Source organism: Pimephales promelas, chromosome 14 (assembly GCF_988280905.1).
Source record: "Pimephales promelas chromosome 14, fPimPro1.hap1.1, whole genome shotgun sequence".
Taxonomy (NCBI): domain Eukaryota; kingdom Metazoa; phylum Chordata; class Actinopteri; order Cypriniformes; family Leuciscidae; genus Pimephales; species Pimephales promelas.
This window is the reverse complement of record NC_142782.1, coordinates 13,585,333-13,607,967: the sequence shown is the minus strand read 5'-3', so window position 1 is coordinate 13,607,967 and position 22,635 is coordinate 13,585,333. Positions and strand designations below refer to the sequence as shown.

Sequence of the window (22,635 nt, the reverse complement as noted above, 5' to 3'; positions counted from 1 at the left end):
GAATTCATAATTAAACAGTCAAACGAAGAACTTTGGATTCAAGACTTTTATTCGCGGACGTTTTGTGTTGAGTACAAAAGAACTTTGAAGTCCTAAGCTAGTGAGTCAGGTTTCTGCACTCACACGTATTCTATCAGCACAGTTCAACGTGGTTAGACAAACTTGCTGAGAATTTCAAGCCGAGGTTGTTTTTTAGACGTGCCGTGCAGAACCATGCTCAAGTGGAAATATCTCTGTAACTGTTTCTTCCAGCCAACAGTGAAAAAGAGGCTTAATGCGTGCTAATTGACCTTTAACTGATAATTGTTTGACATTGTTTGAGATGTCTTTATTATGACAACTTGACATTACTAAGACAACACAACCTGTCATTAACATGACATAGCAGATTAATTATCAAACTTAAGAAACCACTTAGCTTTATGGGTTAACATTACATTAAACTGTCAGGTGGTTGGTTTTGACATTGGCTGTCATGAAGCCATTATAACTTTTTAATGACAAATTCAATTAGTACCACTGTAGTTGAGGTCACGAAAAATATTCATGACACATTTATAATGCCTCATGATAGCCAATGTCAAAGTCAACCACATGGCAGTTTAACTTAATTTTATGTCAAGTTGTCATGATAAATACACTGACAGGTTAAGATGTTATGCTTTATGTCAAGATGTCATAGCAAAGACATCTCAAACAATGTCATTATTTGCATTCAAAATGTCATTTTTGAGTGAAAGACACTTAATGACATTTGTCATAAACATGCATAAACCCTACTTCATATTTAAGACATATGTCATGTCATGGTTATGAAGGTGTCATGTCAGTCTTATGCACACCCCTTCAAGTAAAGTGTTACCCAAAAGAGAAAAGGTCAGAGGAATATCACTGGAAAAAGAAGGGTTTTGATCAGGCAAGAGCTTTAGAACAGGAAATTGGTTTTGCTGTGTTTTACAGAACAAAGATATGCTGTTGCTGTACAGTTTTGAGTGTCATTGTTTGTCTGGAGCTGGTGTAATGCAGATGACTAATAATGAACTCTTGCTTGTATTGTGTACTGCGTGTTAAATTTTTGTTCTTCCTTGTCGTTTCTTTGTCATCTTCGCTTCACTTTTTGCAAAGCATTATTTTGATTTTCTCATCTATGATAAAGACACATACACTACATTTTGGGGGAGGAGCAATTAACTGAGGGGTTCTCATAAATAGCTTACTGTACCTTTAAAAATATAAAGTAGTAATATAAATGTATATAAATGTGACAGTAAAGACATGTTATAAAATATGTATATTTCAAAAATGCTGTTTTGAACTCTATATTAATCAAAGAATCTAAAAAGATACTATTACGATTTCCACACTTCATAAAAAATAAATTGAGCTTTGCCAATTGTAATAAAATTTCACAATATTACTATATGTTCAATCAAATAAATGCCTTATAAATAACAGGTATATATAATATACTCTGGCAACCACCTATAGCAACTTAAAAAGGTGGCAGCAATTTTTTTCACAAGCAAAAAGCTATTATATATTTTTCAAAAACAAGTTTAGTTATAGATAGTTACATGAAATACTTTGTCCTACACGTTTGTTTTTGTTGTAACACAAATGTCTTTCACTTCAACACTTTTCTTCCTCCTGAACCAGACTGAAAGAGGAATGCTTCTCCTTTGATTGATAGTTCAGTGGCGAGCAAAAAGCTTGAAGATGCTGGAATGTGTTTGTTCATTGATCACAGAGGAAGTTGTAGCTTACACATTCTGATCTTCTGACTTGTTAAGACAAGGTCAGTCATCCAATATAAAGTACCTTTATAAAGATTACATGTTAGATTGGTTTGTCAATGTTATATATTTAAAAGGTAGCAGAAAATGGCACAACCACCATGAAAGTCCTCTGGAAAATTATTTAAAGAGCATTAGGTGCTTTACAACCTTCTCTTCAATTTGACCCTGCAGTCACATTCTCAAGTAATGTGTTATTTAACACAGCCAATTACGTCTTTTCACTTCCCCATTGTGGTTTTGCACTTCCTCTGTCCTTACCGTATGACTCAATCTAATTCTGGAAAACTCCATTTTAAACTGTGTTAAAATTGCACATACACACACAAGTTGCTCATCCCGTTACATTTGTAGCTATGCATTTTCATGGTCATCGAGCAACATGTGACTGCATTGTCATTACTGATAAGACCACCCGGCAATAGTGATTTTGGATCAGTCACATTGAATCTATTTTTAGGGGATAATTCAAGGCAAAGGTTCTGAGATGCTTACCTAGTGGAGCGTGTACATGTACACCCACACGCACACTCACACAAAAACAAATACACAGCAACTTTAGATGAGAAAATGGCTGCTGGGTGCTAATCTGCGATTAGTGAGGGTCATGCTTTTGAAGTTAATACCCTGGTTTTCAAAGGATTTCTCTAGCTCATGCGTGCCAGAGTCTCCAGAGAGTATCCTAAACAGCCTTTACTCCTCTACAGCCAGACAAACATCCCAAAAACATCACCAGAGGCATCTAAAATTAAAACTGAAGGATAAATTTAATTAAAGATACCGTATTCTACACGGCAGCATTTAAGGGTTTTCCCTGAAGACCATTTATAATGTCACTCAATTACAAGTCTCTTGCACCAAAACATTAAAAATTAAACTCTCTCGCCAACACTTAAAGGGTTAGTTCACCCAAAAATAAAAATCGCCCTCATGTCACTCCAAGCCCGTAAGACCTTCGTTTCTCTTCGGAACACAGTTTAGGATATTTTAGATTTAGTCAGAGACTTTTCTGTCCCTCCATTGAAAATGTGACATGAAGCATCGGAAATACATTTTGGTCCAAAAATATCAAAAACTACGACTTTATTAAACATTGTATTCTCTTGACATTTTAATTAATTAAGTCGTAGTTTTTGTTATTTTTGAACCAAAATATATTTTCGATGATTCAGAACATTCTCACTAACCCACTGTTGTCATATGGACTACTTCGATGATGTCTTTATTTCCTTTTTGGACAAGTACAGTATACCGTACACATTTTTAATGGAGGGACAGGAAACTCTCGGACTAAATCTAAAATATCTTAAACTGTGTTCCGAAGATGAACGGAAGTCTTATGGGCTTGAAACTACATGACGGTGAGTCATTTGACACATCAAATTGACATTTTAGATCAATTTCATATTTCCTTGCTTCAAAAAAAATGCATTTGAACATTAATGTGTATATATTTAAAAATGATAAATATATACCTTTGTTTTGTTCATGAGTCAGCCTGTATACTCAATATTTAAAATCAGTGTTTTTATCGATTTTATTTATTTACTGTATGTTCCGGTGTGTTCCTCTTACTTTTATTTGTCTGTGTCAAGTGTTATCCCGTGGGGGATATCGTGGTGTATATCATTGTTTTATGTGCTTGGTTGTATCTTGTTTATTATGAGCACACTGAAGCAAATCCCTAACAACTTGTACCGAGTTGTAAGGCAATAAAGTATTGAATCGAATCGAATCGTAAAAGAGCAATGAAAATCCAGTTTACAAAGACATATTTTATTTATTGAAAAATGTGTGGCATTGAAAATGTAGCACTGCCGATGAGAAATATGGGTAAACTAATGAGTAAAGTGACCAGAGCACAGGCAAAAAATGAGGCCAACTGCTTTAATAATTGAACTCTTCATTAACAAAGCAATTATATTTTTCTTTCAGGCCAATTTGGAAGTGATCTGACATCATTGGCACTGAAATAGCAGTTCTCTTACCGGGTGGGAGTCTGTGGAGTTGGGATCGGCTCCAGGAATTGTCAGATGGAGACTCTGGAGATAATATGTGGTCTGCATCTGCAAAAGAAGACAGAAGCTCACATAAACATGCTGGCTGCACTTACATCTCATTCAGCGCTACTGAACAGCCTACAGTACATTTACTATAGCACTTGAGACGACCCTGTTTCTGAATATTGCTATTGATTTAAACTTGCAATAGGGCAGAGGAAGAAAATAGCAAGTGGCAATATTTCAGCTCTTAAAAGCAGTTTGGTGCTTAATGGGAACATTCTGCAATATCGGTTCATGCAGAAAGTCATTAAGCAATTTTTTTTTTAAAGTTAGAGACGTTGTCCTTTACTGAAACCTTAATTTAAGGCCCCGAGGACTAACAATGCAGGCTAACCTTTCTAACAGTTGGCGAGAGTCTCAGCAGACAAAACATATGGGATGACAGGGTCTCAAAGATGACCTTCAGCCATAATTGGAGGAAGAGAATCTTGTTTTAACGCGAGATGGTCTACGGCACAATGATCCTTGTCCTTACAGACCCAGCGCAATTTAACATTACAACAATAGCTGCATTCACAGCAGGAAATTATCCAATGCATCCAAAGAATGGTCAATTTTACACTGTAAACACATAGTGAAAGATTTTTTTTTTTTATGTCACCACCATCTGATCTTTCGAGATTACTATCTGGAAAAGGATTAGGGTGGCCAGACCTCCTGATTAAATTGGGACGGTGTCAATTTTATAAGCTACGTCGCACATGAGTTACAGCTGGGAATTGGGATGCCACTTGTCTTGATAATTAGTCTTAGCTAGTTTAATTGAATTCGTAAGAAACCCACAAAATCATGTGTAACCATCAGTAACAAGAGTGAATGGCTTATGTAGTTCTTTGACCCATTAATTCAAAGTAAGCACATAATAAAACTGTTGTTTTCACCTGAAAATGTTGACCAGTAAAAAACCTTCACATGTGTGTAATTGTGTAAATTGTGGAACAAAAAAAATGTAATTTGTAAAATGTATCATGTATCAACTCATCTCTGATCACCAAAACTCTGCCCAAAATGTTTCCTTGAAAAAAGGGTAACACTTTACAATTGTGTTTTGATTTTCAAATATATGGTGTAAAAACGTCTGAGTGCTGCCCTCCTCAGGTTAAACGGAAAGCTCCTGCTGTAGGGGTACTCTCTGACGTAGGGGAATTCTCTGACGCCACTCTGTCACGCCCTTGGTGCGAGCTCACCACGCCCTTGGCAACCCCTGGTATAAAAGCATCTGGTTCCGTCAAAACTACTGTAGCGAGTCAGGAGTTGGATTTATGAGTATTGAAAACGATCAGGATAGCATATATTAGCATCTATTTAGCATAGCATTATATAGATAATTTAGATTATTTTGTGTAGCTAGTAGCATAGTACAGTTAGGATAGCTTCAAGTTAGCATAGATTTATCAGTGTTTAGTACAGTGACCAGGATAGTAATGAAATAGAGGTGGACATGGGCTTCTCCACACAGCTCCACACGCAGTGCCAAACACTGCTCGTCCTGCATGGACTCCTCCACCGCAGTGGCGTCTTGATGTGAGTGATCATGCATATTTTAATCACAATTTATGGTTAGGATAAAGTTAATCCTCTGGGGTCGACAAACGGGCTGGCGCATTTTGCAGGATTTTTTCACATAGCGGCAGAATATCAATATGAATATATGCCCACAGAGCGTGCGCTATTGAGATCAACTCGACGACAAAACTCATCAGATGCCGGTCGCGATGCGGGAGTTAAGACCGCAGTTTGAGCCAGCGGCTCGAATGGATTTGGCCCTGTGTCTACATACAATTCACCCTCATCCACTTCAGGTGAAGGTGAAGGTGAGGGAGAAAAGTCCTCGACTTCAAATGGCCGCTCTGTTGCAAAGGCAGCTACTTGCGTCACTCCAGTCTCTCTCTCTTTTAGAGTCTGACAGCAGCTGTCACTCACGGCGGGTCTCAGGTGCACGCCCCCTGGTCCCGCTGGGGTCTGCCCATTTTTTCAGCATTTTTCAAATATTGCTAGTGGGTGGAGTCAGGTTCTGACCAGGGGTTTAGTTACCCTTTAACAAAGATTAATAAATACTGTAACAAATGTATTGCTCATTGTTAGTTCATGTTAATTAATAACTAATGTTAACTAATGAACCTTACTGTAAAGTATTACCGAAAAAAGATTTCTTCATGCCTTAAAATAGCTTGAATGTAACTATTCCTCATTTAGTATGCAAAATAGCCCTGTTTCCACTCACTCACACCAGCTCAGAGATCCAATCGGTGATCATTACACATTGACGTGATTGATTAAAAGGTTTGTCACATTAGAAACACCAGTGATTTCAAACCATATTTTTGAGGCTGTCTTTTTTCACTGCAGTTTTAAGAAGAAAATATGCAGAAATGGTGTTGACTAAAGATTTCCATATGATTTGTCAAAGTATATATATATATATATATATATATATATATATATATATATAAAAAACACACATAGTCATAGTGAACAGCCTGATTTTCACCACAGGGGTACTTTAAAAAATCCTTCTAATACCTCACAAAGACGAATGAAAGTCTTACGAGTTTAGAACAACATGAGGGTGGGTAAATCTAACCTGTTAGATCTAACCTGTTAATGTCCATAAGATCAGACCTTCTGGTTGGTTGTAAAATGCAGAAATGAAAGAGACATACCTTGAAAATATTTAAACATGGCAATGTTGACAAACTGATTTTAAACATTATAAAAAGCACTTTAGGAGTAGTTTGACACATAAGCTCTGTTTGTTTCTTTCTGTGGTAAGGTGACATTTATTCAGTAGTTACATGCCCCACACCAGCTGCTGAAGGGACACTGCTTTAGTAAAGATGTCCCAGTGTCAAGATGTTTATTGCTTGTCCTTTCTGCATTGCCTTGAGCAAGACACATATAAAGTTCCTCAAGGAAGCACCTGTCTGCTCAAGGTCTTTATGCCCACTCATCCCATAAAGGCTCCAAATGGCACAAACCCTTAATATATGTCAGAGACACAATTTCTGCATATGAACATCGATCAACTGTATTTGACATGCCAACAACACTATATTTATTTCCACTATGCATCTCTTTTCCCTTGAGACTCAGTTCCCCATTTATCCTCTGTCACAACTACAGTAAATGAAGGTTAAATACATAGCCTGTCTATTTCCCTCTTTTTTTAAGGACCTATAACTGACAGACTAGGTTGAGAAACCCACTCATAAAAACTTTACCTGGAAATAGACCATCCAGTAGGGAATGAGGGCCAAGAAAACAGGAAGTATTTTGACCAGCGCTTTCACTTCCTCCACCTTCTCTTCTGAAAATCGCCCACCGTATGTCACCTTAGCGCCATCCAGTAGAGTCGGCTTGGGCCTGGTGGAAGAACACGATTTGTTACAAAGAAAAAAGCAATGATTTGCACCTACTTTTTTACCAACTTGTCATGGTCAGGGTTTTTTGAGAAGCGATTGTTCTTTGATTCAGAGAGAGGGAACGGCACTTGACAGTAACTTATGCCACAGAGACACGATGAATAGCATCGCCATGTACGAGAGAGACAGAAGAGGTGGATCAAAGAGGAAGATGAGGGATAACATTACAGACTAATAGAGTCATCTAAACTGGAGTAGAGGTTCCCATGAAAACAGCATAAATTTACAATCTAACACACTTAAAACAGTATGGACTGTGTAAAGACCAATTATAGGCACATTCGTTTTTAAAAGTAAGAATAAAAATGTACAATTTCTGAATATGCAACAGCTCTTAAATCCATCTTAATTCAACAAGAAATGGTGCATCATTTCTGAAATCATTGAAAAAGGACATTGAACCAGAATAAAAGGTAGAGCAGGACTATCATGTATTAGGAATTGTTTGGATAGGTCTATTGGTGCGTTCAAGTGATAAAGAAATGATACAAAGTTACAAAATTAGTGCATTTCTTTGAGCATTAACTGTGGATGAAAATTTATATCGGTCATATTCAAAGGATTAGTTCACTTTTGAAAAAACAAAACAAAAAACTTTTGCTTACTCACCCCCATGTCATCCAAGATGTCCATGTCTTTCTTTCTTCAGTCGAAAAGAAATGAATGAAAACATTCCAGGATTTTCTCCACATAATGGACTTCAATGGAGCCCAACCGTTTCAAGGTCCAAATGAGAGTTTCATTGCAGCTTCAAAGGGCTTTAAATAACCCCAGACGATGAATAAGGGTCTTATCTAGCGAATCACTATCTATCGCTCATTTCGCTATCTATCGCTCATTTCAAAAATAAATAAAAAAGTTTTATAAGCTCAAATGGTCGCCTTGCTCTGTTCTGTAATGCACGTTCGTGTTCATGACTCTCCTGTTCAAACTCGTGCATCAAAATGAATGAATCTTTTTTCGAGCACAAAAGATTCGTTCATTTTGATCAATGAGTTCGAACAGGAGAGTCACAAACATAAGATATGACCCTTAATCATCGTCTGGTGTCGATTAAAGCCCTTTGAAGCTGCACTGAAAATGTCATTTGGACCTTTTGGAAACGGTTGGGGTCCATTGAAGTCCATTATGTGGAGAAAAGTCCTGGAATGTTTTCATGAATTTCTTTTCGACTGAAGAAAGAAAGACATGGACATCTTGGATGACATGGGGGTGAGTAAACTATCAGCAAAAGCTTCTTTTTTTTAAGTGAAATTTTTAAATGTGAAATGTTCACTGCACTCTTTCAGTTATTTATTTGGAGCGACAGGCTTAAATACATAGATAAAGCATCATTTGCAAATAATATGCATGTATAGTGGTAAAACAAATCTTTTCATTATAAGGAGGTGAAAAGAAAATGAATGCTTACAATAAAACCGGTAGTTTCTATTAAGAAAGTTGATTTCATGTGAACTACCCTATTCACAAAAAAAAAAAAAAAATCCTAGCCCTCACCTGAGCAGACTGGGTTCCTTTGGCCCGCGTCCACAGAAGGCCGAGGCCAGTATCCGAAACATGTCGCTGAAGGCGCTGCCGTCTGCAGGCTTGTTTATGAAAACCGCTCTGCCCAGAATAAAGATGAAGAGGGACACCCCAAGGCACACGGCAGGGATGATGTAGCCAATAGAGAAGCTGATGTTCTGCTGAATATAGGCTATTCCACCCAGAGAGAAGATCGCTCCCAGATTAATGCACCAGTAGAACCAGTTAAAGAACCGCCGTGTTGCCTCCGGACCTCGATCCTTCACCTGTAAGGATATACATAAAAAAATGCACATTCAATTCACTTTCATTCATTTTCAATTAACTGTTTTATTAATTTCAAGCTCAAAGGAAAAAAGTGAGAAACTGACAATCAAAACACTTCAAAAAATTTTAGTCCATAATAACGAATTCTATATCCAGTTCAGTGTTAAACAAGGGCAACAATAACATGTCCAGCTGGAAAAACATTTATGTTTTGACTTGCTTGTGGATACTAAAGTTGCACCGTCAATAACCATATCAACAATCAATTTTCGTTCTTCATTTAATTTAATATTTTTTTGCAGTTTACAAAAATGCATTTATAAATTAGGGTGAATGTTCTGCTCAGATGCATGCAACGCTCTTCTGAAAAGATGTCTGCTCACAATCAATATAGTGTACGAGTTTTCAATTCATTGCCCCACTTCCTCAACGTTTAAATGAGATCTATGACCCAATGACACCCAGATGTGGTAGAGCCTGCAGTTAATCTCTTTATTGAATCTTAAAATCACATGACGATCATATGATGAGTCAACAGACATCAACACTGGCCTAATCCAAGTCACCCCCATTTAAAGACTTAAATGGGCCTTAAATACGCCTTGTTATATCTAAATTAGTTGACAAAAAAAAAAAAAAAAAAAAAAAGATAGTCAAATAAACCAATACAAAAGGTAACTGTATTTAAAAAAATCTGTTATGCAGATGAACAAGCCAACAAAGACAGATGTCAGTTTTACTTCCCAAATTTTTGGTTTCATTTTGCGTGTAATGTCTAGTTTGATAGGAGCAGTCTTACTCACTATCATATAGTGTCTAATTCATCATTTAGTCACTTAGCAGAAGATTTCCTTATAGTTCACTTATGTCAGGGACATCCCCACTGAACTGGGCTACTGTACAGTTTCAAGTCACTGAGAGGTCATGTAATAGAAGGGGTGCTGCTAATGCATCACAAGCTTTACTAGCATGGAAACATGGCAAATGCATGGAAGGATTCTTTTATTGTACAAATGTTTTTGCACTGTTTTCACATTGTAAGAAATGTTTGTACTTGGTGTGAAACAATGTACATTATATCACTAAAAATCTTCAGCTCTACCTCATCACCATAATAAATAAAGCTTTCATAAACATTTACTTTTAAACGAATCTGAGAAACAGACCTTGGTAGTAACTATAGAAGCCACTTCAACAAAAGGCATAGTTTCGATCTTGTGGGCTACAAAATGGCTTGTGTCACAAGGCAAAATCAGACTCAAAGTACCTCAGAAATGTGGGATATTTGCCATGTCATTTTTAATAAGTGAAGTGAAAGTGACCAAAGGTGTGTCCAAACTTAAGGAAGTCATACAAAATGTGCCAAAAAAGTACATTGGCAGTGAAAAACAGAAACACTGTAAACAGTTGTTAAGTGATGAGGCAACCCATTATGTTGAAATCCGAAATTTCCCACTTTGCGACTTTTTGGAAATTTTAGAAATGTAGTATATTCCATTTAAGAGGTTATCGGGGTTCACGTCACAAAACGTAAAACCTTTTTTCAAGAAAACCTCACATTATTGTTAGTCAATTTATTGTCCTTTTATGACTGTCAGATGAGTGGTGTCAAATGGTTAAAAATACAGTTTAAAGACCCAGAAACTGACCCATATATTGTTCAAGCACCTACAGAATTCTTGCACTTATAGAGATGACAATGGGGAATAAAATTGAACTTGAAAAATACACCTAAAATTTAAACAAAATGTAAATTATTCACCCTTATTTCAATCAAAGCCTGTACTTTCTACTGTGGAACACAAAAAATGTGAATTTTATATTGAAAGTGAATGAAGACTAGGAATGTGGAGCTCCAAAAAGCACCTTAAAATATTATTTACACCTTAAATGAGTCAAATATTATAATGCATGTCCATATGACTTCACTTGTGCAACATATTCTGCCTTAGCGAGAACAAATCATTCATTTGATCTTTTCACAAATCCACTGATCCCATTCACAGTAACAGGTTTGAATTAAATCCAATGGACACATTCTCCATTTCAACTTTACAGACTCCACTTGCAAAGGAGATTATATTTTTGTTGCACAAAGCTAGCATATGACCTCAGAAGACCTGGATTATATGGTGCACGAGTGATAAGGATGATTGTATTATATTTTTGCATCCCTTTTGAAGTTTAAAATGACAAATCTCCAACTTAAAATGACAATAAAGGCCAACCAGCACATTAGTAAAAAAAAAAAAAAAACTATTCAAAACAAACTTTAATAGTGAGTTATAGTATCTATAGACCAGCCAGGGTTAACCTGAAGCATCTGAAAGAATGTTATTGAACAAACACCAGCAACCATGTCAAAGGTCTTAATATCATTCACAGTTTCATAAAAGCCAGACACAGCAGAAAATTGCACTGAGAATCAATCCGAGGTTGCGCCCCTGAGACTTGAACCTACTCAAAGTTTAGACAACTCTCCAGTTGTAGTAAAGTCTGTTCGTCACCTGAAGGGTTTCAATCTTTTAGATGCCACAGACCCCCAAAATATGATCATTCTGTGCCTAAATTTTAAGCTATATATTATTTGTACGTATAAAGACCAAATTTATACTGTGATGTATGTATATTATAAATACATGTAAAATATTACTATGAAAATAGATTGCTTTTTTCTAATCACTATTGTGCTGTACTGTACTGTTAGGTGCATTATTTATTTATAAATCATTAGAAATACATTTATTTGGTTTCATTTTTATGCATATTATTTAGTTAGTTAGAAAAACTATATTATTTATTATTATTTTAGTACTGTTTTTCTCGAAACTTTCTCACAAAGCCAATGGGCGTTCCCAAAGCCCATTCTGAAAGCACTTGCATTACCTGATCTGCCCCGAATGGAGTGATGTTTGACTTCACAGCTCCCACCCCAATGGCCACCAGCACCAGACCACTGAAGATCGCCGGCCTGCAGTACGACGTCCGATTGACGCAGGTCACATTGGCAGGCACGGTCCCATTTTCAGGAAAACATTCTGCAGGCTGCACTGGGAATGCCATCTCTTCTCCACACAGGTAATTCCTGGTGTTGTCGCTGGCCACAAAGGGGAAAAGCAGCATCCCTAAAAGATACAGGACTAAACTTAAGGCTATGGTTGCGAACTTGCCAAGGAAAGCATCCGCCAGCCAGCCACCAAAGGGTGATATCAAATAAGTGACTCCCATGAAGATCAAGGGAGCCTGGCTGGCCAAAGTGCCCTCCCAATAGAAGGGGCTGCTGTTTAGGAAGAGCACCAGGTTTGAGGTGATGCCATAGAAAGCCATTCTCTCTAAAGACTCTGCCAGCAGGATGGCAGCACATGCCAGTCTCCTGCCATTGAACACTGACTCGGATCTGGCTGAAGCCACAGAGTTGTCCAAAAGAGGAGTGCTCTCGTTTACATCTCTGCCAGCCATGGCCTGAGATATGACTGTTTCTCAAGAGGTGGTCAGCTGACCAAAATCCACACCTAAAGGACACAAACAACAACAAAACGATAAGCATTATTTTAACAGCACGTGATACCAAACAAAAATGTCTCATGACAATAATGGAGATTCGGGAAACAAACCACAACAGGGTCCTTATAAAACACTAACGTTAGCTCATTCTTGCACTTATTGACTTAATTGAAAAGTTCAACCCAACATAAAACAACAATGACATGTTGTCAACCACTTCTATATTTAACTCGGTAAACAGGCTAACGTTATATTTGTGTAAACATACCGTTCTTGTACACTTAGCACTGCTCCTCATTTAGCTGTTCAGCGCGCGACGTGTTTACCAATGTTCTCGAAAAACATTGTAAAACAAATATAATGTTAAAATTCCTAAAAGTCTGTCGATATGAAGTTTAGCTATCGGCTCTGAGAGTAAACAGCCAGTCACAATACTATCGCGTGACACCCGGTACTCATAAACGTCAAAGTGACGCGCCACCAGTGCAAATATCAGATCTTCATACCATCTGGATGTGCTTATCGTGTGTCCTGTGAGGAGTATCAGGTTGATCCTTTTGTGTATGGAGCATGGAGACAAGCGTCAATCCACAAACAAGACAACCAACGCCCATTGCTGATTGGATAAAGGTGAAATAAAGCTTTTTTTCTATTGGCTAGTATTGCAGCCAATCATCTTCCTGGCTGGTCCCTTGTCTGTCATCCACATGGTTATTCACAGCCTTGTGTTATGCCCAGATTTCAACTCTGCTTCAAAAATGTGTTATTTGGTTTTTTCCTTTATGACCAATCTTATCGTAGGGAATACTACCTAATTAATCTTCTTCTTCTGTTAGCTAAATTTAGTATACATAAATGTAAATTTGGTGGAAACAAGCCATTGTTTTTAATTTTAAGAGCAGAAATTCAACAATACCTAAAAACAATACTGGGTTTGAAAAATAAGAAAGCTGCAAAATGTGTATCTATATGTAAACATTTTCACATTTTTGTTTAACTTAAGTTTGTCACTGCTTTGTTTGTCTTTTCTTGTTTTTTTTATTTAGTTTATTCAATGTACCCCTGACTGTAATTGTAATTCTTGAAATAAAAAAAAATAAAAAAATTATTAAAAAAAAAAAAAAAAAAAAAAAGTGTTGTGTGTGTGTGTGTGTGTTTTGTTGAAATAGTGCATACACCACTGAGGAAAAATATTGTCCCTATTAGTATGATTTTTTCTTAAAAACTCTGCTTATCATTCTGAAATGTTTTATAACTTATTCATAGTTTTTTGTACATAGCTAATTATATTCACTGCACTCCTAAGTCAAGGCAATGTAAACATTTAAATTAGATTAATTAATTATTAATTTATTTATCAACTATTGGCCAGGCTAGTATATATTTCCCAAATGGGAGTCAATGGCAGCCCATGAACTGTATAAGAAAATGATAAACTTAGAAACACTTATAGAGATGGTCATGAAAAGTGATTGGGCCATTTTGTGAGTCTCTAGAACCAACTCTATGGCGCCACCACCAGTTCAAAAATTAAATTTATTTCTCAATTTGTTCAGTTAAAGGACACACTGAGGTAAAATGTTCGGACTGCAGACTGCAGCAACGGTTGCATTTAATTGTACAGTAGTACAATCATAACATAGTACAGAGACATTATCTTACTTCCTTGATGTCCTTAAACAACAATATTGCTGGCCATAAACTGAGAAAGTGCGATGTGCGATACAAGTTGTCCTCGATGAAATAACTTTTGAATAGTTTGTCAGAAAATCCAAAATGTGATATCTATGGATCCTTGTGTCATGTTGAATATGGATACCGATTTTTACAGATATCAAAGTGTAGTAGGCCTATGTATCATCAAGACATGTCCTAAAGGTACAAGCAGACAGTAAAAAAAATGGACACAGCGACCCCATTGATTTCAACGGAGAAGACTGAAGCCTGATTATTGCACTTCCTGTCTGATGTCTGAGCGACTGCACAGGCTCAAACTGAGCGTGACGATAGTCTGACCGTTGAAAATCTTCTAGTAGCTGTGCCAAGACAAAGCTGAATCAAACTAATTCCACAAAAACGTTGTTGAAATATGTTGTCCTGTTTCTTTTACAGTATGGACTCTCTATTTATGGGCCTTTACCTTGACTTTGTGCCTCCATGTCCCCCGATTGCATCATAGACAGTAAAAATTGCCTGCAAGCTTCTCCTTCTATATCCATATATTTTCACAAAAACGGCTTCTACGGGGCCATAACGTATAAGATACAAGGTAATGGAGCATTTTATACATTTTCATGTTTCTTTAGAAATAAATAATGGAAAAATTAAGTCTTTGGACGTCTCAGATGAAAAGTTATTCGCTGTCAAAGTGACGCCAAAATAAATAGGAGTCAAAGGGATGCTAACAGCAGGTGAAGTTCTTTTACAATGGCGGCTTCTGCAAGGCTTCAACTTCCGGCTGATGGATTACCCCTTGGGTACATGAGAAGTTTGAACAGAGCGCCACCTAGTGTTCTGGAGATATACATTTTTTTTATTTTTTTTTTTTTGCAAAAACACATAACTTTTGAAATCACAGTTAAAAAATGTATTGCTTTATGTCATTATATTCCTTGGTTTATGCATTTGAACTATGGACATTCTGCATCCTGGCAAAAACACTACTTCCCAGTGGCACAATGAGATGAGTGACAGGTTTCTGACCCAGAGATAAGGTCCATGTTATACTTCAGGTGATTGTGCAAAACCAATGTGTGGAAAACCAATAAAGTTATCAAATCGTAAAATAATAGAATATAGCTAGAGAAGACACAAGTCTTATAATTATTTTCAGTTGATAATAAAATAATAAAAGTAAGAATTTGAAATGAAATTTAGAGCATACATTAAATAAAATTAGGGGGAAAATGATTCCGATAAGAGTGTTGGTAACACTTTAAAATAATGGTCCAACAAGTAGCAACAGCATACGGGAAAATCTGTCATCATGAGTCCTAAGTCATTTCGAACCCTGATGACTACCGTGATGTGTAAAAAAAGGTTACAGCTTTGAAGATTTTCTAATAATTCAATATGTAGCAACTGTTTAACAATGGGAATTTTGATTTGAACAATGGATAAGTTGATTAAGTTTCCAAATTAAATCCAAATGGCCAAAAGGTGCTTAGGGCCCACTATCACTGCTTGCAGTTCTTGTTATAAATGTTTTGTTTATTTATTTCAATAGAATTCGTTTGTGCATACACCTCTTGGAAAAAAAATAATAATAATGTTGTATATATATAATTGTTGGGCATCAATATTTATTATGAATTTACACCCTCCCACTATTACATAGTCTGTTAACTGTCATAATACTTCTAAAAAATAATAGTATTAATCTGAAATGTATAGCTATGTGGTTTCTTAGTAAATGTTTATTAGTCATTAAGGTTATGATGTCCTTGCTCATTTTGTATTATTCTCATGAATAGTGAACTGAACTGCTGAACTCATAAATTAACTTGATCAAACGAATTTAAAAAGTGTTTGAGTGCCAATCATGTAGACTGACAGATCACACGGACACCATCTCTCAGAACAGAACTAGAACTGTTCGGCTTTATGTAGCTGACAGACTTTTAAGCATCAAGAGGTGAATAAAACTTTCCCAACTTTAGCCTTCTTTCCTCATTCAGACCCCATTAAAATGTATGAAATTCATGAACTCAATTTCAAACGGTCTTTACTTTAAGAAAGTGCCAGTGGCAATTTGCTGTGGCATGATAACACTAAAGTCAGCATGTCCCTCACTGTCACAGCTCTTCTCTCTCATGAGAACTGACTAAGACTAAACCTACCAGTTATGTGTTTGTTGTTTATTATTGAGCAAACACTCATTCTCACACTCACACTATATATGTGTGTGTGTGTGTGTGTGTGTGTGTGTGTGTGTGTGTGTGTATTCTCTCTCTTTTTAATTGAGAGAATTTTAAAATATTAGAATGATTTCTTAAGATCATGTGTGCAACGTTCTAGGTCCGTACAGCTGATCAAGATGCATTCAAAAACAAAATTATTACAGTAAGTAAACAACTCCAATCCACATGAAAGAATGCAAAATAACAGAGTGTAACATACGACAATACCAGACAAAGAAACAGAAGGAAATGAGGAACTTAAATACACAATGATCAATGATTAACTCAAAGACTAACATGTGTGATCAATGAGTGTCCATGGCAACTAATGAGTGGCGGGAACAAAAGAACACGGAAACAAGTATATGAAAGTACAATATAAAACTTAACCAAGACAAAGGCAAACTGTGACAGACCTCCCCCTTTCCAGAAATGATCAATGTAGAGTTCAGGAGAGAGGAGGAGCAGAGGATCTCCATGGTGGAGCAGAAGACCACCACAGCAGAACAGACGAGATTGAAGATCCCCACGATATAACTGATGGTGGGAGGAACAAGGCCAGAGTTAGTGGTTCGACAGCTAACGGTGGAGCCCGGAGATCTGGAGACCCAGGTGTAGCCGAGGAGATGGTGAGACCAGACGACACTGTAGCTTCAAGAGGCCAGGGTGGACCAGGTGGACTGGTCGGGGCCGCAGTTGATGTCCCGGAAGTCTGTGGCGCAGGCAGAGTGATTTCTGACCAAGGTGGGTCCAGAAGGATGAGGGACCCTGGTGGAGCTGCGAGGGCGACAGTCGAGCTGAGGGGGTGAGGAGCCAAGTGGGAGCTGAGTGGTCGATGGGCCGAGGTGGAGTTAAGGGCTCGGCGTCCAGAGTTGAAGCCAGGGAATCCACTTGGCAAGGCGGCGCTGGTGACCGGAAAATCTGCGGTGGAAGGATATGAGGGACTGCCTGATCTGCGGAGGTAAATCCTCCACTTCTAGCTCCACTAAAATTTCCACTTGTTCGGAAGTTACAACCGGCTCACATACCGGGCTTCCATTCCAGGATGGACGGGGCAGCAGGCTCTGGTTCCATAGTGGGCATTGGCTCTGGCTCTTTGTCAGCACCAGGACCTGGTCTGCGGTGGGCTTTGTGACTGCAGTGACCATGAGTGATGTCATTAGCTGGAATAGCATATGTGCACACACCTGAGGATGACTTCTCTCCAGGTTCATCTGGTCATGTTGGGTAGGTCAAGTGAGCTGTGAAAGTCGCTCTCAATATGGTGATTTCAAAGTTTCATTGTCAATGGTATACCTTTGGTGAACTGACTGAAATGAAGTGAATAGTCCAATATTGAGAGCCCTTCACGAGGTAGTAAGATTGAAAATGTAGGTATTCCAGCTAATCCGATGCATGACACAGAATGACAGAATTGACAGAATATTTAAACAAAGATAGCAAGAACACACATTTACCAAACGTTAAAGGAAAACGATGAACTTAGGAAAACTAAGGGTTTAAACACACTGAAGCTTTATTAACAAAACAACTGGTGAGTACTAATCCAATGACTAATAATTAACTAGAAAACAGGCAAAAATGGTGACATAAATACAACAGAACAAGACAATGAAACTAAACATGACGTAACTGTGACTACTGTTTTTACTGTATTTTTGATCAAATAAATGCATCCTTTTTTCAAGACTTCTTCAATAAAAAATAAAAATAGTATTATTTAATATTCTCAATTGTATCAGTTATGAATATGATCCAATGTTCCTAAATAATTTGTCAATTTTATACTTTATTTCAGGGAAAGGACGTTTTTACAGAAAAATTCACACAGAAGGTGAGCCTATATGATTTAATAAATAACATAATATTATAATGGCTATTAATATCATAATATAAACATATTAGCTTAGCATATATAAAAATATATATAGCATATATACAAATAAATTAATAATATATATATATATATATATATATATATATATATATATATATATATATATATTTTTTTTTTTTTTAGGGACATACATAATTATTGACTATAATTTGATCGCTAACATTTATTAGGCTTGTCCCACAATCCAGATGGAATACATTCAAAATTATTATACTTATTAACATATTTTATTTTTTAACGTTGCGGACACTATAGTTCCGTGTTTCCGGAGGGGCTTCATTTGAAACGGACCCGTTCCAAAATAAACTCCACGTGGCACGTCGTTTAGGTAGGATGGTCTCTGACGTGACAGCATGAGATTAACAGAGTCAGGTCAAGAGAGTAAACCATTGTCCGTCTGCTGGCAGGCGCTCTTGCTTTTTTTATTAGCGTCAGCATTTTATCTCCACACACTGAAATGCGCCTGCTCTTCCTAGCCTGCTTAAGTCCTAAAACAGGGAACTGTACCACTGCCGAAAGAATAAGGTAACTTACAGTAACATGTTTGGTTAGCGAAACCAGGAAGTATAACAATCCTCCATATTGATCATCACCTCTCACAACACAGTTTATTCGAGTAGTATTAATCCTGTAAGGCGATCATTTTTCAATGAAGCGATTTTTCAACCCTGTAATGCCATATACATCGCAATGTCACGTATTGCACTGCATAATGCACAACGTTACACCATTGTGAAGCTATAATCTGTTGGCGCTGTTGTACAAAACATTGTATTTTGGAGAATGCAACTTTACTGTACAATGGTAATATCATGGTATTATTTGAAATACCGGGCAAATTCCGTGTAGGTTATCACTGTACCATGATAGCAAGAAAAGCCCCGAGCCACATAATTACAGAGAATGAGATGCTGATTTATAGTGTGTTTCAGTGTGTATGTGTGTTTTGGTTGCAGGAATCACATCGTGGCTGCAGGACACACTTGTGTACTGTGTGATACAAGAGAGTTTAGTTCTGCCTCTGATGTATCATCCCTGATGACGCAAGAGCGGGTCGAGGCTGCACTGGCTATTCATCTTTTCAAAGGAGGCAGGCTTCTTTTAGGTACAAGTCCCTCGGCCTCTTAAAATATACACACACATGTTGGTTTCACTTTATTAGTGAGAACAGCTCATATAGATGCGATTGATTTCATGCAGAATTTGTGTACCACATAGTCTTACCTAACCATTAGCCTTCTTTACACACATCTGTCTCGACTCATTACTGTTATCCACATCTATCACAAAATGTATGATTTTAATAGTGATGGTAACATTTGAAATGCCCACTTGCATATGAAACGTTACGTTTTAGAGTATTATTTTGTTTAGGGACATTTTTTTATGAGATTTCTTTGTTCAGTGTGTATATATAGACCATTTCACAAGATGTAAACAACACTGGTCCACAAGCACTTCCTGTTTCAGTTTTTTAACACTACATAAAAGCTGGGATAAAATACAACCAACAGAACATTTAAAACTGAATCAAAAAGTAAAACAAACATCTTTAAGATGTTTTCTTTACATGTGAAATAAAGAAAACAGTTACAAACTGAAACAGGAAGTGCTTCTGGACCAGTGTTGTTTACATCTTGTGAAATGGTCTATATATATATATATATATATATATATATATATATATAATATTAGACATTAGTTTTGAGCTATAAGTGTAAAATGGTATTACTATCTGATGCCATCATCACAATCATAGTTTTTTTTATTTTTTATTTTTTTTATGGGCAGTATGATGGCACTCATATTATCTGCTTCAATAATCAATTTATGGCATTCATTTCAAAAAGACTGTAAAATGTTGAATATTATTGTGTATCCTTACAGAATGCCTTGTTCAGATTGAAGGCTACTTCTCCCTCACCTCTCTAAGATATGGCCAGTTTTTTTAGTCATTGCCCAAAGTGTCCACTCTGTTGATGACGTCTTTCCCCCTCTGGCAAGATAAACGCACTGTTTCATGCCTCAAGGACTTTGCTCACTCAAAGGATTTAAAAGTTGAACTTCAGAGGAGGTGAATAAGTAAAATAAGGGATTTACGTCTTTGTTGTGAATTTCCATTTCTCTGCAGATGCTGGAGTGCCGTTCGGAGTGGTCTTTGGAGGGACTGATGTCAACGAGGACGTAAAGGATGAGCACAAGCGAGCTGTGATGGAGGAAGTTTTGCGCAAGGCCAGGTCAAATTTACCCAGTCTCTTATGAAAAGCCTTGTCAGCTATAGTTAATGTAATTCTGTCATCATTTATGACCCATAAACCTGTTCGACTCTGTGGAACTCAAAGAAGAGATTTTAAAGAACGTTCTGGCTGTTATTTTCCATTTAAAAAAAAAAAAAGATATGTTTGTTTCTCTCATAAAAATTCATATGGCTTAAGGAGACTAATGCACCAGTCATATGCCCCAATTATAGTATGATACTTTAATTGTGCTTTTGCATATTTCATAAGACTTGAAATCTCCAGTACATTCTTCACAATTTGTTTTTTAATCAACAACATAAGAAGGTTGTAAAGGTTTGTAAGCAAGGGGTGATTTATGATTTGTAATTGTATGTAAACTGTATAAAAAGAGGATTGTATAAGAGTTGCATTGTTTATCTTTGCATCTGAGATTAATCTTTAATACGGCTATCACTTTTGTGAGAAAAAAATATTTCAGCAATATTTGGGGGTCCTGTTGAACCATTTTAAACAAAAGGTGATTCGAATGCAGAGAAACTAATCTGATCAGCCGGACTATTCAATGACGAAACGTGATAGTCTCCAATTTAACTTGCAATAGAAAGATCAGGACAGACAGGAACAGGCAGGTTTGGGACATAATTTACCTTAGTTACAAAATTCACACTAATGAACTTCCTCAGTTTATGTACTATTGTATCGAAACCTAAATTTAACATTTAAATAAAATTAGTAATCCTACAGTATATTTTACATGCGCAAAAATGTCCTAAGTTCTATTTGTTAATATTTTTTAATTGGACCAGAGCTAACATGATCCGTTGTATTTTTATTACCTGCTGTTTTCAAATATTAAAATAATACTGTAACGAAGAAGCACTTAACAGTATCAAATTGCAGGATAGTGTGTCAGTAATGTATTGTATAAGAATAAGATTAAACATTACATTTTCAGGATAAGGCATTTTTATTATTGAATTCAGAGGTGCCATTGTCTAAGTTTGTCTAGTTTAGTTTCGTATCTGTGTAATCAAATTGACGATAATCGCTAATGAAGTCAAATTGCAGAATTAAATAATAATTTTTGAATAAAGTTAAATAGGCAATATGTAAGTTAATTTACAATTGACCACAGTTGCAATATTTACTTGTCTAACATTCCTCAGTCAGATTATTTTAACTTTAAGAAAACGGGGAAAAAACTAGACAACAGATTCATATCAACAACAATACTATGCCATCTTGGTTAATGTTTCTGAAAAGTTCCAATGAGAAGAGTTATGGCAGTTTTTTTTAGCAGTGGGGGCATGTCTGTCCAAACAACAAACACCCCTGATGCTGAGCATAAATGCTGCTAAATGATACCCCTGGAGCCTTTCCTTAAGTCTTTTTTCACTTATGAAAGAACTTTAAAAATGAGTGATGTGAGGGATTATTGATGGTTAAACAATATTTTGGGTGCCCGCAGCACGGTCACAGTGTGAAGCGCGTGTCCGCTCTATTCTCCGACATGCCTGCTTGCGGTGTTTTTAAAAAAAAAAATAATTTTTATGGGTGACATGTCCGGTGAGTATGCTGGCCATGCAAGAGCTGGGATGATTTCAACTGAAGGCCTGTGACAGTGGAATTTGTAGTTGAAGTTCACCGTGAAATGTGGGAAAAAAGTGAGTTGTGCGTCTGTAGAGGCAGTGGGTGGAGAACGTGAACTAGAACACAATATTTGCACAACAACATTGCCTGGTTGTTCGAGAACACAGACCTTGAAATGGGTTACAAGGTGCAAGTGTTGAAATTTCAAAAGCATCATCATTATAAGCGCTTATTATAAACGTTTGCAAACTTCAAAAACACAAATCCGTGAAAACACAGACGGCGTGCAAGTGCGTCCTACATGCAGAGATGTATAAAGTACTAGAAACCCGGACTTGAGTAAAAGTACAAGCGCTCTATCAAAAAAGTGACTTGAGTAGAAGTTGAAGTGCTCTTTAAGCACCACACTTAAGTAGAAGTACTAAAGTATTCAACA

General features: G+C 36.8%; 2 protein-coding genes across 3 annotated transcripts in view; one reads left to right on the top strand and one right to left on the bottom strand.

Moving 5' to 3' along the window:
• slc15a4 (solute carrier family 15 member 4) overlaps positions 1-13,042 on the bottom strand; it is a 71,897-nt gene extending 58,855 nt beyond the window's left edge. Inside the window, exons 1-5 of the mRNA XM_039672438.2 lie at positions 12,842-13,042; positions 11,956-12,581; positions 8,776-9,068; positions 7,078-7,219; positions 3,782-3,859 (exon numbers count right to left, since the gene is read on the bottom strand). Of these exons, the coding sequence (XP_039528372.2) occupies positions 3,782-3,859; positions 7,078-7,219; positions 8,776-9,068; positions 11,956-12,528 (1,086 nt within the window). The 5' untranslated portion in view covers positions 12,529-12,581; positions 12,842-13,042. The remainder of the gene's footprint in view (positions 1-3,781; positions 3,860-7,077; positions 7,220-8,775; positions 9,069-11,955; positions 12,582-12,841) is intronic.
• Positions 13,043-18,647: 5,605 nt separating this feature from the next.
• glt1d1 (glycosyltransferase 1 domain containing 1) overlaps positions 18,648-22,635 on the top strand; it is a 58,338-nt gene continuing 54,350 nt past the window's right edge. The window contains exons 1-3 of one of the 2 annotated variants that reach the window (XM_089119447.1): positions 18,648-18,697; positions 19,326-19,474; positions 20,501-20,606. In XM_089119447.1, coding sequence (XP_088975573.1) covers positions 19,408-19,474; positions 20,501-20,606 — 173 coding nt within the window. In that variant the 5' untranslated portion in view covers positions 18,648-18,697; positions 19,326-19,407. The other variant, XM_039672197.2, reaches the window with a different exon arrangement.